Genomic DNA, 15,947 nt, shown 5'->3' with positions numbered 1-15,947 from the left:
CAGTACTGACATTTTAAAGTGTGATAATGTTTAATATAAAATTTTGGAATAATCTCTTTGTTCTCTCTGAAGTAAACTCAGAGAGTGCCTCTTCCTATGTCAGCAAAAGCCAGCCAAGGCCGACTCTACACTCCTTAAGGAGACCTTTAACCTAAGACACTATATCTTGAATAATAAGACTTTCCTTTGATGAATAATGAGACTTTCCTTTGATGAATCTTATTATCTATAGACACATACTATGTTATGAATAATGGGACTTTCCTTTGATCTATAGACACATACTATGTTACGGCGTATTGGTGATAAAGAAAATATAGACATCTTAGATCATAATTTCTATTGAACATTGTTTACCCTTTCCTATGTCAATTATCTGTTTAAGGGAGGAAGCCTGCCACTTAGTAGTGGTGGGGTTTCTTTCCTTATCACCGAGACATATGCTTACCCAGCTTGGAATCTCAAGGCCTGACTAACATTGCTTTGTTAATTGTCCTGTCTTACTGAATTTATGATTTGCTTAATTAGGAGAGTTTCTTTCTCATGGCAAAATGTACTTAAGACAGATGATTTCTGTACTAGATAGTCAGAGTCACCTCTGACTCCATAGCGCTATGTAACTTTTCTTTATAGGGAATTGATCAATTAATTAATTAAATCATAAAATGTATGCATTCAGCCATGTTGCCTTTTCTCTAACCAAGTTTTCAGGTCAACAAGTGCAACTTTTGAGCACTGTTGCCTAATATACATAGCACAGCTGTGGAATGCTGGGGAACAACAGGAGTTGATAGATCAGCTAGAAATGTGACTGTCTTTTTTAGCAAGAAGAAAATTGATAGAGTTCTAATACCCAAACTGGCAGTAAACTGCAAAAATAAATTGTACCTTTCTCTCAGACAAACAAGATTATAGTTAATGAGATTGTCATTACAGATCAGGATTGGACGATACAAATGGATGAAATAACTCTGCTGGACAGTGACCAAAGCCCAGATAAGCAGACGGTGCTCTTGCTGCAGCTGGCTGTACCCTTCTTTCCAAATCACCCATACTGAACCGCTTTCTATTTCTTTGAACGTATTCGCTTCTGATTATTCTGTATATGCTTATATATGTACTTGCTGTCTTCTCCATTAAAATGGAAGCTCTTTTTGAATAGAGATGGTTTTTTGTACTTGGTACTTGTATCCCCAAAGCCTCGCAAGTGTGCCTGGAACACAGGTCCTTGACAAATGTCTGTCCATGAACTGTAATTGACTGAAAGAACTGTATGGGAAAGTTACTGTTGCAACTCCCTGACCAATGAAGGGTCAGGGTGGGAGAGATAATGGATGCTGTTGACCTGAAAACTTGGTTAGAGAAAAGGCAACAGGCTAAATGCACACATTTTAGGATTTAATTAATTCATCGATCAATTCCCCATAAAGAAAACGGTTACATAGCGCTATGGAGCCAGGATCAGAACTGGCTGACTTAGTACAGAAATCGACTGTCTGAAGTACATTTTGCCATGAGAAAGGCATTCTCTTAGATGGACACATTGTAAACAAAAGTGGCGTCAGTTGGGTTTTATGATCCCAAACTATGGGCATCTTCATTCTGTAGCATATCTCTGTGATTTAAGATAAGGAAAAGGTCCCATCACCCAGATAACAGGTATCCTGTCCTAAACAGGCCTTAACAGAGTTTGACAAAAGCTGAAGTTACAAGCCCAGGTATCTGTGTTTTCCTCTAAACAAAGGAGACTATTAGGTCCAGACTCTTCTTAATTCCAACTTTGGCCCTTATTAAAGTCTACAATTTATACTGAATATTAACAATGCCAATAGAAGGGACTCCTCCCTAACTCCCTAGTGGATTTTGGAGGGCATTCTTCCAGAAGAAAAGAGAATATTATTCCTTTCTTCCCCTATGGCTACGGTGCTAAAATGTCTGACCAAAGTCTATTCAATCAGCATTTCTGGAGTGCCTGTTTTGTACCAACTTCTGAGGACACACAAAAAGAAGTAAGACACGAACCTTGCCTCACGGAGTGTGCATGTTCAGAATTATGCAATAACGCAGAATACGCCCTAACAGAAGGACAAAGTCTTCCCTACGGTAGCTTAGAGAAGGGAGGGATTACTTCGGGCTCAGGGAATTCGGGAAGGTGTCTCACCCAGCCTTTTCCCTTGGTGCTGTTTTGTTACGGGTTGGTTTTTGCCATGTTCACTCCACCAGGCTCTTGTTGGGGAGGGGAGGGGAGGGAGAAGTCTCTCTCAGTGAGAGTGGCTGTTTGGTCGGGTCAGCCATCACACATTTATTAAGCACCTCTTGTATACCGGCGTCTAGGCTAAGCACCGCAGATACAAAGAAAGGAAAATAAAAGCTCCTGTCCTCAAGAAGCTCACCCTCCCATGGGGGAACAACTACGCTCCAAGAGCTAGGTACAAGCACGATGGAGACGGGATCAATTGGGGATCCCAGGGGCGCAGGGGGCCCCCCAAGTCCTCCACCACAGTCTCTGGGACCGAGCTCACACAGGTCTGAGAACCACGCCAGTAAATGCGGACGGACGCTGAGGCGGAAGGGTTACGCCTAGGTGTTGAGTCGCGACAGGCATCGTGAGAGGCGCCCCAGGTATCGTGACAGTCGCGATAGGAGGCCCGGCCAACCTTAATTTTGCCATCTCCAGGAGCTCGTTAAACTGTAGAAGCCCGAAAAGGTTTTGATTTCTGTACCTTTTAAAATAGCGTGCTAGTATTTTTTTTTGGTAAAAAGCTGACTGAAGAAGCCCATTTTGAGGGCCGCTCCTCACTTTATGACTAAATAAAGCTTCGGTCAGGAAACTGGGAACACTTTGGGGAACTCTGGAGTTTGCTCTCCGCTGTTTAAAAAATCGTTCTTACTGAGGGTCATGTTGTTTTTAATTCTTCACAAGCCGGAGCTGTTCGTTGCCCTGGCGCCCTACTGACGAGGTGAAGCAGCGTCAATAAAAACACGTGAAGGGCGAAAAGAAAGCTCGAGTGAGATTGGATCGGCTTCGAACGGCAGCCGCTGCGCAGGCGCGTAGAACGCTCGGCGGCGCGCGCAGAGGCCCGGATGGACCGCCGCGCTCGAGAAGGTAGCTTGGGGTTGAGGGAGGTGTGCGCACGCGCAGATATCCCTGCGGCTTCCGGCGCGGGCCCTTGGAGGGGGAGGGGTGCGTGCTCGCTCCCGAGGCCCGGCTGCGCACCCGAAGACCCCATGCGGTTTTCGGCGCGGGCCCGCTCTGGGCTTCCCTCGGGGGCCTTAGCGCGCCGAGGGCCTTCTCCCCTCCCCCCAGAGCCCGGCCAGGGTCCGCGAAGCGGGGTCTGGAGTCCGAAACCGCCCTTCCAGGGCGGTAGGGCCCCGTTCCGCCGGGGGCGCGGGCCGTGGCCAGCACGGCCAGAAGCGCCCCTCAGCTCTGGAGCCGGAGGTGAGGCCGGAGCCGCGGGGGGCCTCGCCTGGCCTGGGGGTCGAGGGGCGCCCTCCCGGCGGACCCTCTTTTCTGGGGCTCCGCCACGTCTCCCTCGGACCAGGAGGGAGGGGGGCGAACGAAGGGGCGGGTCGGCGGCCACCGGCGGGAAAGGGAAAGGAAGAAGCGGACGGTGTTGAGGAGGGGGTCTTCGCATCCGGGGACAAAGGTAGCCGGAAGTCGGGGCCGGCGGGCCCCCGTGGGGGTGGGGGGCAGAGCAGGCGAACCGGGGCCGGTTCTTCGGCAAGTCGTCGGGCGAGGTCGGGGCCAGCCCGCGGCTTGACCGAGCTTTTCCTCTTCGGGGTGGTCATGTTCGGCCCCGTCAGGCGGCGGCCGTGCTGGGGAGCTAAGGCCCGACTTGGCCGCGGGCCGCGGGTATGGAAGCCGCCACCTGCCGGCCTCTGGGTTTCAGGAGCTGTCCTCCGGCGGACCTCGGCGAGCTCTTCCCGTGCTGACCCAGGTGAGGGGCGCGGGCTTCTCTGATCGGGTCTCTCGCTTCTTCTCACGCCTCGTCCACTTTGGGGCCTCGGGTGCCATGGCGTCGGTTTTCTCACGCTTGTGTCGTCTGTGCTTCTTTTCCCGATTTTAGGCAAGTGTGCAATACCAGAATGTCTTCCGATGCAGACGGTGCCTTAAGCACCTCACACATGCCAGCTTCGGAACAAGAGACCCTGGTTAGTCTGCTTGTCCCCAGCGCTCTGCCTCCCTGCGCCCCGTCATCCGTGGGGGTTTCAGCTACAAGTGACGAAGCCCCGCTTTCCTAGGGTTTTCCTCTTGTAAAGTGGACCCCGATCCGATTGTCCCCCTCAGGCCGAAAAGAGAAGTTCCAATCCGACCGTGTAGGCTTGTTCCTAACGGGAGCATTAGCAGAGTGAGGTTCCCCCCCCCTAAATCTAGCGAAGGCGCTGAAAGTTAGGCTTTAAGTCTTATTCTTTCTCTTTCTGTCCTGTTCTGAGCTGTCCTGAGAAGTCTTGAAGTTTTCAGGTTAGGATGACTGGTCAAGATGTGGTTTATGGAGTCTTTAGAGGGAAATTAAGGACCTTTGGGAGCACTTTTTCTTTCTAAGTTTACATTTTGAATAAGAGAAGTCTTTGTCTCCTCCTTACCTGAGAAGTCGGTCCTTGAACCTAGGGTACAGGGCCTCTTGCACGTAGTAGACACGAGCTAAAATGCTAACTGGCCGCCTGGCATAAAAAGAGTTGATAGGAAATTTCAGAGGTTTATGATTCTATCATTATTATTATGTGCTTTGTTTCTGGTAAAAAAAAAAAAGGTATTACAGATATCTTTTTACGAAAGTTTGTACTTACTCTGTTTTTATATTTTATTTTAAAGTTGATTTTTTCGGAATGAACATTTGCCATTTAGTTGAACATGGAATAGATATTTCCATAAGTACAGGTTTTTCGGGTTGGATCTCAAGCTGTTACCTCATCGTAGCTGCATAAATTGAGCAGTGTAATTGTTAGTATTTGAGTGGAAAAACCCCAGAAGCTCTCTGTTTAGAAGAGTGTACCTTTGTTTAATCGTGAACCAAAGGGTTGGTAAGAATTAGAACAACTTTTTTTTTTTTTTAAATTAGAACTACTTTCTGGTGAAGTATGAAGTATATTTCTTCAACAGACGTGGAGTACGTTCTGTTTGCAAGAGTCTTAGGTGCTGTGGGGGATACAAAATAGAAAAGAGAAGGTCTCAGCCCTCATAATTCACAATCTAGTAGACATTGACATGCTGAATGTTTGAGATAGGGGAGTCCTGAAGAAGTAATTTGAGGCCTTGAAGAACAACGTGAAAGTTATGTTTTGGGGGTTATTACATTAGCTTAAAATAAATCCACAAGGCTGTTTTTTTGGCTAAGTTTTTGACTTGGCAGTGGCAGGAGTTTAAGTCACACCCTTATGTAATTTTTTACATAGACTGATATCTCTGTAGCTGGAAAGGACCTTATAGGTCATCTAGTCTAACGTTTTCATTTTGGAGAGGAAGAAACTGAGTCACGGAAGTTGTGACATGCCCAAGGTCTAAGCTGATAGCAACTTGTAAAGCAGGGACTTGAGCTTAAGTCCTGTATTTCCCAGGTGTGGTCCTCTATGAAGTCAAGTGCCCAGGCCCTAAGGAAGCATTGTAGCATAATGGAAAGACCATTGATCTGGAGGAGAAGAGCTAGGTTCTAGCTCCAACTCTTACAGGCTCATAACTATGAGGACTGATTGCTTTACTGCTCTGGACCTCCTTTTCCTCATCTGTAAAATTAAGAGGATTGTTTTGTAAGATCTTAGGATTCTGGATACTGTGATTCTTTCATTCCTGCCTATTTTAGACTTCCATGACAGTCCATGATGTGGCTTGATCAAACTTAAATGTAGGTAATCTATAGTCTTGTGTAGATAATAGATTAAGGACTGATAGGGACCTTAGAGGCCATCTAGTCCCTACTCCCTCATTTTACAGATGAAGAAGCTGAGACCCAGGAAGAGGTTTTGAACCTGAGCCCTATGATTCCAAATCTAGCACTGCCACACCACACTTTATGATTTCATGTATTTGATTATTTTAGGTGGTTACATACTAAGAAACTCTTGGTTGTAGAAAGATTTTCTAAGTGTTATAGATGATGTTTGTACTTTATAGGTTGGACCAAAACCATTGCTCTTGAAGTTGTTGAAGTTTGCTGGTGCACAGAAAGAAACATTCACATTGAAGGAGGTAAGGTATATTCGGAAATTATGAAAGAAATACATTGTATTTTGAGATGAAATACAATTAAATTTTTTTTGTTCAGCATAATATAACTTACAGTCATGGTGAAATAGTTACATTGTGGAGGAATTTGTTCAGCTGCTAGGGAGATGAGATACTAGAAGGAATTTGACTCTTTTTGTAGGTGCGTAACACTACTTTAATATACTGATGCTACTACTCAGTGGAAAATACTAGCATCAGGTTTCAAGTGGAAGAGACAGGGAGGTCACAGAGAAGATAATGTATGTACTTGGAGTACTATTGAGCTAGCTTACCTATAGGCACTTTGTATAATGTGAACTATGTTTTAACTCATGATTTATCCTTTATAAATAAAATAGAAAGCATTATATTGGAAGCATTTCAACTCTGCCTACAGTGGTATTATATGCAAAGTTGTGGCCTTACTTCTTCCCAAATCCTTCTCTGCTCTAGAATTCTTTTCCTTTTCCTAAGTCAGCATTTTTATTCTCATCATGTTATTTAAAGTAATTTGGCACTAATGTGATCATTACACTATTCTCCTTCCCAGAGTAATTTAATTTAAAAAAAAAAAGATCTTTTTAGTCCAAAAGGATGTCTTTTGGGATGTTGATGGGTAGAAGAGAGGGAATGAGACTTTTTTGCTGAGGCCCTTCCTTTTACTCTATGCCTATTATAGGTTTCACTATTCTCTGACAAAGAGAAAGGATGATCATATCAGTTGGTTGAGCGTGGGTTAGGGTGCTTCTTTTGCTTCAAGGCCAGTTTTGAAGTGAAGAGTTGCTTCTTAGCTTTTGTTCTCTAGGAAGAGGAAAGAAGAGGGTAGAAACTTAGAATATTTTTACCATTTTTACCTCCCCAACTAGGGGAATTGTTCAGCAGTGTGTACTTCCAGCCTGCGTGCTTCTTTTTAAGCTTCAAGTTAAATGGTATTGTTCGGGACCAATAATGTGAGTTTTACTTTTTTTTTCCCATTTCATATTCTGCCTCCAAGGGAATTTTAGTTTTCAGTTCATTGCACATTTCTTAAACATGCAAAGTTTTGAGGTTTCAGAGACAGTGAAAATAATCCTTGATGTTGAAGAAAGTGCTTTCTTTTGAGAGATTGGAAATACCCTATTTAATTAACTAATTGCAAAAGTAATTAGGAAAAGTGGAAAGGCTTTCAGAAAGAGGTGGCACTTAGGATGTACCTGGAAGGAGTCTAAGGCTTCTGGGCTTTAGCTAAGTTTAGAGAACCAGAATTAGACCAGTTTAACTGGAAGAGAGATGGGGAAGTAGGAACTGGAAAGGGTTTTGATTCCCAGGATTGAGGAGTTCATCTACCTGGAGGACTTAGCACAGGAATGATATGGCTAGACTTTTGCTGGAAGATTATTTTGGTAGTTACCTGGAGGATGGTTTGGAAAGGGGAGAAATTGGAATAAAGGAAACCATTTAGGAAGTTACTGGAATAGTCCAGGTAATAGGTGATAAGGGTCTGAAATAAGGTGCTGACTATGTGTGTCTGAAAGAAGGGAATGACATAAGAGACTTTATGGAGGTAGAATTGACAAAACTTGACAACTGATTGGATGTGGAATGTGATGAGAATCAAAGATATCTAAGATTGTGAATCTGGCTGACTGTAAGGAGGATGGAGCTCTCAACGGAAAGAGAAATTTGGATGAAGGACAGATTGGAGAGAAAAGATGAGTTTCTCTTCTGTATGTTTGGACATCATTCAGTTGGAAATGGTGTATGGAATCCAAGAGACTATTTCTGATGATGTTGATTTTGTAGTCATCTGCACAGAGATAACTGAATCCATGGGAGATTATGAGATGACTGAAAGAGGTCAAAGGGAGAAGAGAGGAGCACTCAGGACAGAATTTCGGGGACTTTATCATGTTAGTGGGTGATGATCCTGCAAAGAAAATTGAGGAAGATTATTTAGACTGGCAGGAGAACCGTAAAAGAGCAGGAACAGAAGGACAGAGAGGAGATTACATAAGAGGAGGGGGCATCAGCAGCTGTAAGTAAAAAACATGGAGGGAAGAAATGTAGCTGGGCTAGTGAGACTGTAGATCATAGGGTGTTTATTCACAGCTATAGCCTTGCAGGTGGAGAGGGAGAGCTCATACTTAGGAATTTAAGTAATTGTGGGAATCCAGGAAAGCAGTGAATTCTTTAGACATGTCTGTCCTGTGGTAACTGGAGTGAGAAGATAGGGACGTTAGAAGTCCGTGGTCAAGTTTTTAGTTTAGCCATCTTTGTCAGAACAAAATTCAATTCTCAGAACATGAATGTTTTGATGACTCATGAGAATATCAGTTTTTGTACTCTTAAGGCCCCCTTGGATGTGGGTAGAGTTTAACTTGCCCTGTCTCTGGGATCTCCTGGGGTTGTTCTCTGTTGTTGTTAGTGAGCAGATGATTTGTCTCGTGGTAGTGTGTTCGTAGGCTCTCGAGCTTTGTGATTGCAAAGGAACAGAAACTGACTACCACAGGAGAAAGATGCTAAGTCATCGTAGTTTAGAAAGCTCTTGTAATTTAGTTACTTTTGATGGCGGTATCACAGACATGAATCCAGAAGATCTATCAGCTTTAACTACACATCATTCTGGAACAGTTCTCTGAAAAACACGTTTTTATAGAAAGATTAAAATCTCACCACTCTTAACCTTGTCAGACCTTACTTAGTGAATTGGATTCTTAGTAATTTTTGAAGAAGGATGGTGATAAGCTTGAGAGTATTCAGGAGGAGGGCAGTCAGGAAGAAGAGTTTTGAGTCCATGACTGCTGAGGTTTGGTGGAAAGAACTGGATGTGTTTATCCAGAAGAAGCCACCTGAGGGATGTGACAGTGAAGTTCAAGCACTGTCACGTGGAGGAGGCACAGTCCTTAGTTTCATTGGACCACACAGGGCAGAACCAGGGACCGGCGGGCGGGGCGGGGGGAATTGCAAAGAGGCAAACTTAAGCTTTAAGAAAAAGTTTCTAACTGATCTCCCAGGGTGGAATGAGAGGTGGCAGACTCCCACTCCTAGGAGGTCTTCAGGCAGAGACTGAATGACTGCTTGTTGGGTATGTTACAGTTGGGATTCCTTTTGTCTCTAACTTGGACTAGAGAGCTGCCCTATTGCTCCCACTTCTCAAATTCTGTGTTAGGTGGCATCAAACCTATTCCTGAGAACTTCCTGGTAGATATGGTACAGAGGTTGATACTAATACTTTATAGCCTGTTTGCTATATACATATTTCAGATTGTGGCATTGATTTCTCTCTAGTCATAGATTTCATTTCTGTTTCAGGTTTTATTCTACCTTGGCCAGTATATTATGTCAAAACAATTATATGATAAAAAGCAACAGCACATTGTCTATTGTTCAGATGACCTTCTTGGAGATCTGTTTGGGGTACCAAGCTTTTCTGTGAAAGAGCATAGGTAAGCTGTTTCTGTTGACTTCGTTTAGAAATCCCGTTATGACTTCAGGTTTGTTTCTTTTTTTAACCTGTAGGATCATCTTTGTTTAGTGAAAGATTTTCTATAATTATATGTCATGCTAAACGTCATGAGATAGTCTTAGAAACTTGTATTCTTATGAAAACTCTTGAAATTTAATTCTTCAGCTCTGCATTTTTGTTTTCTCCAAATGCATTATCCTGTCTGTACCATAACAGGTTACTGATCACTAAGTCTGTAAATAGCTTACATCTCAACTACTTTTGAAAATGCCTATTTCCCGTTTTGACATGCTGCTGTGAAACTTTTGTTTTGACATCTAAATGTAACTTAGAGCCAGTGTTTTCTTGTAGAGTTGAAATTCATTATCTTGTTTGTACATGATTTCTGATATATTCATGTTAGGTAATGTTTGATGCTGTAGCTGCTGTTGTGTACAGTTCAATTTTTAAGTGATTTCTGACCAGAAGTTTCATATATAGAAGGAGGTTGAACATTCAAGAAAATTACTGATTAGGAAAATGGAAGTAAATAGAAACATTTTAGCAGGCAACTAGCTGGTAATGCTAATTTTCCTTCTCTTTTGGGAACTAGAAAATATGTAATAATGACATGCATGGTAGTCACCAACTGTTCTTTACATGTGCCTAGTTACTTAAGTGATCCTTGGTTCTTTTGTAGATGTTAAACTAATAAAACAAGAACATCAAGTGATTAGCCTAATGTGAATGATAAAATAGAAATGAATACAATTCCTTTGTAGGTTGGATTCTTCTCTGTGAGAAAGATTATGTTTTTTTCCTTGTTTTGACAAATCGAGAAGAAATAGTACTAAGAAGGATATAGTTCTCTAAATCCTTAGGACTCATAAAATTGTCTTCTTTGTTGGCTTACTTTAGTACTAATTAAGAGAGGTCAGTTCTTTATTAAGAGAGCATTGAACTCTGTCACTTGCGTGCTCTATCGGCCCTAATATGTTGATTCCGTTTGAAACTATTTAAATCTTGGATTATATTAATTTGAATTCAACCACTATGCAGATTTTTCATCACAGACATATTTTTTTATCTCTCTCCCACCCCCACCAGGAGATTGTATGCAATGATTTCTAGAAACTTGATAGTAGTCAATCAACAAGGTAAGTTGATTTTGAAAGAATTCCAAAGTATTTTTTGAATTGTTTACATTCTAGCATTTCATAACTAGTTTTCATTAAATGCAGAATTAATTATGTGGAGTAGTAGTTTTAATAATTTGATGGAATAATTTCATGGAACAGTACAAAGAAACTTTTTTTATGTAGTATTTTATAGCTTCCAAATCAGTTATGTGTAAATTTAAAATTAACCATGACCTTCTTTAAGTTGGAAATTATTGATTTATTTTGAAAGTTGAGTAATTTAGAAGTCCTTGGTTTGTAGAGGTAATCAATATAGCTAGAACTTAGAACACTGAAAAGTGGATTTTATGTCCTCATTAATAGTATAATAATCAGTGGTCCTGGATGAGACCATTGAATAAGTATGTATCTTTTTGGTATACTAACAGAGTACCACATAGATCATTGTGTCTGAGTAAATGATAACTTGCTTCTCTGTCCCCAGTGTGTGGTTCTATTTCAGCATAGCCTTGTTAATTCAGGATTTTCCTGGGAAATCAGATTGGTTTTTAGCACTGACTAGAAATTAGGAATCACTAAACCTGAATTTCTGCCTTATAGCTGCTCCCCAGCCTCTACCTGAAATTCCTATCTAGATGAAACCAAAGCTTCTTCCCAGGTCATCCCAAGACACAGCTGCAAGAGAAGACATATTCTATGTTCAATTAAAATGAACAAATATTAAGCACACTGTGTGAAAAAAAAAGGGCATTGGGAGAGGCTCTGAGAATACAAAGATGATAATAATAATTGAGATCTTTATATAATGCTTGAGATTAAAAAGCACTTTAAATATTGTTATCTCATTTAAACCTCACAGTAGCTCTGCATGTGCCTGGGTCTGTCTTTGGCCATGAAGTCTGACGGGTTAATGATTGCCCATGACCGCATTCTACTGAGTGGCAGAAACAGGATTTAAATTTAGGTCTTCCTGACTCCAGTTTCAGTGTACTTTCTGTTGTGCCATGCTGCCTGTGCCTTTGAAACTTATAAGTTGCTCAGGGATTACTTGTGACTGAATCTGCCCACTTCATTAGGGCTGGCCTGGAACTAGAGTTTTCCTGGGTTCGATTTTTGCATACATATTTGCCTGTGTGTTGTCCTTGCTCCCAGATTCTTTGTAGCTATAATATAGAAGCTACAGTGAACTCTCCAAATAGCTATTGGTGGCTTTATAACTATCAATTTCATTTTTCATCTCAGAAGGACATGTAGGTTAGAAGTGCTACCCTCGAGTGCTGTCATATTTGGCAGAAAAAGTTATGGAAGTTAAATAAAACCTTGGGCATATGGCATCTCTAGATGAGGGAATTTCCTGTTCCGTGAAACAAACAGAATTTAGACATAACTCCTTAAGTCTTGTATAAGGAGTGGAAATTACCTTGAAATCAATCTTAATTTGTAGGGCAAGGATGTTTTTTGGCCAGTGAAATTTGTGTGAGTCTCTTGTGTGTAAAATAGGGAGTTCCTAGGTACACAGCCAATCCAAAAACTAGGAGACAGGAATCTCTACATATACTCGAAGATCTCTATGAGGTATTTCCCTGACAAATCATCATGGCTCTCAAGAAGCAGGTTCATCAGCTTTTTCATTTGGAGAAATGCTGTCAGGGTCACTCTGGTTATATGCCAGTCCCAGTTAGGGTGGTAAAGATACCTTTTGTCTAAGAGGATCTTGTGAAAATAGTTATTATGCTGTAAGAGACCACTGAATAGTTTATCTCCAGCCTTCTCAGTGTCTGTCTTTAATCTACAGTGTATCCAACCTCCTTATAGAGTAGAGAGGAGGTAATAGTAACAATTTTACCTGAAGGACAAAATTGTATATTAATTTTTCCATTTAAATGTTCTTTTGACATCTCAAACTCAATATGCTCCAAACTAAACTCATATTCCTTTCTAAGTTCTGACTCCAAATTCTCCTATTTATGTTCAGGGTATGAACACAAGATTAAGAATATGAAATCTGACAGTTGCCTTCAGATTTCTGTACAATATCTTAAATAAGTGGGAATGAAATGCTGGCTGAAGATGGGAGTGCAATCTAAAAGGCTAGTCACACTGTATTTGCCTACTTTCATGCAAATCTAATAAAAAAGAATTCAAGTTTAAAAAAAAAAATAGGGAGTTCCTTTCAGTTTCAGATTCTTAAAAGCAGACTAGTTTTTAGGTCTAGACCTAGATTGTTTATGCAGTTCCATAGGGCTTAGAAATAGAGGAAGTAAGAAGACTACTTTCTTCTACGAGGATATAAGCTATCACCAAAAGCTCACTGAAGCTGTGATCATGGGATTGTATGCTTAGAACCAGAAGGGACCACAAAGGCATGGTAGATGCCTTTCATTTTACAGGAAACTCAGGCCCAAGGAAATGCAATAACTTACTTAGGGTCACAATAGCACAATCAGTATGTGTACCAAAGTCCTCTGACTTGAAACCTGGCCCTCTTCTCACTGTACCATACTACTTTATCTGTTAACCTCATTCCTTCCTTATAACACAGTCTTTTTACTTACATAGCTTTGAAAAACTTCAGTAAAATTGTCACTCAAAACAAACTTGATGGTTACATATGCTTGGGCCTAATCTTGTTTCTAAAATATCAGAAAATTTACTTTAAAATTAAAATTTGAGCTACTAAATTCATTTTGAATTTATATGAGTCTTAATCAGTGATTTCCTAAATGTTTACAGTTATATCTTCTCTTTGGTTTATTGTAAGTCAGAACCTGACTGTTACCTCCAAGTTCTTTCTGTGAAGCAACCTGGATCTCCAGCAGCCCCTATCTCCTTTTACCAGAGCTTCTACTGCTTTCCATCTTCCCAAACTTTTCTTCTTTGCAGCCTGAGCTTTCTCCCCATATCCTCTGATTACTGTCATGGCTGAGAGGTCCAGTATGGCCTGTATGTAGATAAAGTAGCCATCCATCTGTCCTCACGTTTCAATTATCTGAAAGAAAGTTACTCAGAATAGAGATTTGTGGTACTGTCTCCTAATACAGGAATTCAAAAATAATTATTACACTGTGTAATATAAATTTTAGAACTTTTCATCTGTCAAACCAAAATACATTTAATATGTTAATGCATTAAAAAACTTAGTATTTGGAATGATTTTTCTCTTGTTTTTATTTCTCTAATAATTTTTAAAGCCTTTGTAGGGAGCTATAGAGATTGTTGTCTTCAGATATTATTTTCTGAGTTCTTAAATATTCTTGTTTTCTCAAAGAAAAACATGTAAATTTATGCGAACATAGTGGGCTGTTTCACTTCATGTTTGTGTTAATAATAATAATGACTGACTCTTAAAATGTGTCTCATATTATCTCATTTAATCTTTCAACATTGTGAGGTAGGTACTTTACATCCTTTTATCCCCATTTAGTAGAAGAAACAAGTTTAGAGAGGTTAAATAACTTTTCCATGGTCATACAACCTCTGAAATTTAACTCAAAATCTTAATCGAATTTTTAATTTCTCAATTTTTAGGGGGGAAAATGCTATTTTAAAGAAATATATTTGTGCCAGCTCTTAGGAGCATATTTGACAAGAATTTCAACTTTGTAAGAGGTTCATGTTTTGCATTTCCCAATTCAATGTGTTTTCTAAACACCTAATTTATATATTTTTTCCTAAGAATTTGCTGGTCCAGATACATCAACAAATGAAGCCAGCTGTCAGCTTGAAATCGGAAGTGATCAAAAGGTGAGCTTTAACCTTTCATTTTCTACTACAGTAATTCATTTGCCCTGGAAATTGTTTGACTTCTAGCTGACTGGTATTCTTAAGCTTAGTATTTATTTTGCATCTGTGTTGAATACTTAGGAGTCTATTCAGGAGTTGCAGGAAGAGAAACCATCACCAAATCTGAATACTAGACCAACTACCTCATCCAGAAGGAGAACACATAGTGAAGCAGGTACATGGTGATATTTAACTTAGTTTCAAAATTTTGTTTCATTTCTCCCTTGAAATTAACTTTTGTATTGATGGTGGTTGCTTGAAGGATTTTTTTTCCTTTGTTAAGTGGATGGATCTCTGTTCTTTCTTTTCATTCTCTGTTGATATATGATATGGGCTCATTTATTTAAGGCTGGCTAATTATTTTCTTTACATTCTTTCTCATTTTTTTCTCATTAAAATGTTTTATTTTTACTGCAGTACATCTTAAGTATAGTTTTTCCCAGTGGCAGGTAACTTTTCATTTGAGAAAATGAAAAATGAAGATATCTTTGAGTAGAAAATGTAAAAGGAGAAAATTAGAAATGTGTTGAATCACAAATATGCTTATACAACACTTATGCTTTATTGATTTTGTACTTCTGTTATTGTACTTCTGTAAAAACATTTGAGTATATACCCTCAGTGTAGTACACTGTCATATAAATTGCTTACATGAAACTATTGCACTGATATGTTACATACGTTATAAAAACACAAAAATAGAAGTTAAAGTATGACAGGTAAAGGACAGTAGTTAAACTTTTTTTATTAATGGTACATAAAATTGCAATACTTAGAGTGAGAGCAGTTGAATATGTGCTTTATTATCTTTGAAAATCTTGATAATTCAAGGTAAAATATGAATGATAATGGATTGAGATCCATCTTTCAAAGATTACGAATAATTTCAAAGGATTTTGATTGATTTTCTGTCTTATTTAATTACAGTTCATTGTACTCTCATTTTTATTTTGTAATTTGGCTGATGAAGGAGTAAGAGAAATGACATCCCTGCCATATTCATGTTCATTTGTGCTCGCGCATTATTAATGTTATCCTCAATCCATAGTTTCTTTGCAGAAATCTTTTTAAATCACTTGTCTATTTTGCAAAGGTTAGTGTAGATAAACCTAGATAATACTGTAAATCCACTCAGCCAGGAAAACAAACTGCAATTTGTTGTAATAATGGGGAAAGCAAATCAGTGAATGAGGGCACTAATCTCAACCCTTCTGTGTGGTATATCTCTCACTGTTCCCTTAGAACACTTCACATATCGTGATATGTGACCCATCTGAGTGAGGATATTGGTACTAAGTTGTTTATTAAATGTTAATAAAGCTTAATTTTGCTTTTTTAAGGTATAAATAAATGTTAGTAATTTTAACATTTTTACATCTCAATGGTTTGTCTTGTGCGC

The 15,947-nt window shown here is 40.0% G+C and overlaps 2 protein-coding genes across 5 annotated transcripts in view; both read left to right on the top strand.

Annotated features, from left to right (window-relative positions):
• Positions 1 to 3,019: 3,019 nt before the first annotated feature.
• LOC140516599 (uncharacterized) lies at positions 3,020 to 4,087 on the top strand. The gene is made up of 2 exons (XM_072627583.1): positions 3,020 to 3,439; positions 3,805 to 4,087. Exons 1-2 carry the CDS (start codon positions 3,085 to 3,087, stop codon positions 4,065 to 4,067), a joined length of 618 nt encoding a protein of 205 aa, XP_072483684.1. The 5' UTR covers positions 3,020 to 3,084; the 3' UTR covers positions 4,068 to 4,087.
• LOC140516595 (E3 ubiquitin-protein ligase Mdm2-like) overlaps positions 3,854 to 15,947 on the top strand; it is a 29,322-nt gene continuing 17,228 nt past the window's right edge. The window contains exons 1-7 of one of the 4 annotated variants that reach the window (XM_072627559.1): positions 3,891 to 3,938; positions 4,068 to 4,152; positions 6,110 to 6,184; positions 9,494 to 9,627; positions 10,734 to 10,783; positions 14,442 to 14,509; positions 14,630 to 14,723. In XM_072627559.1, the coding sequence (XP_072483660.1) occupies positions 4,087 to 4,152; positions 6,110 to 6,184; positions 9,494 to 9,627; positions 10,734 to 10,783; positions 14,442 to 14,509; positions 14,630 to 14,723 (487 nt within the window). In that variant the 5' untranslated portion in view covers positions 3,891 to 3,938; positions 4,068 to 4,086. The other 3 variants (XM_072627561.1, XM_072627560.1, XM_072627562.1) reach the window with 3 other exon arrangements.

The sequence above is a fragment of the Notamacropus eugenii genome, chromosome Y (genome assembly GCF_028372415.1).
Source record: "Notamacropus eugenii isolate mMacEug1 chromosome Y, mMacEug1.pri_v2, whole genome shotgun sequence".
Lineage (NCBI taxonomy): Eukaryota > Metazoa > Chordata > Mammalia > Diprotodontia > Macropodidae > Notamacropus > Notamacropus eugenii.
This window is presented reverse-complemented; position numbering and strand designations above follow the sequence as displayed.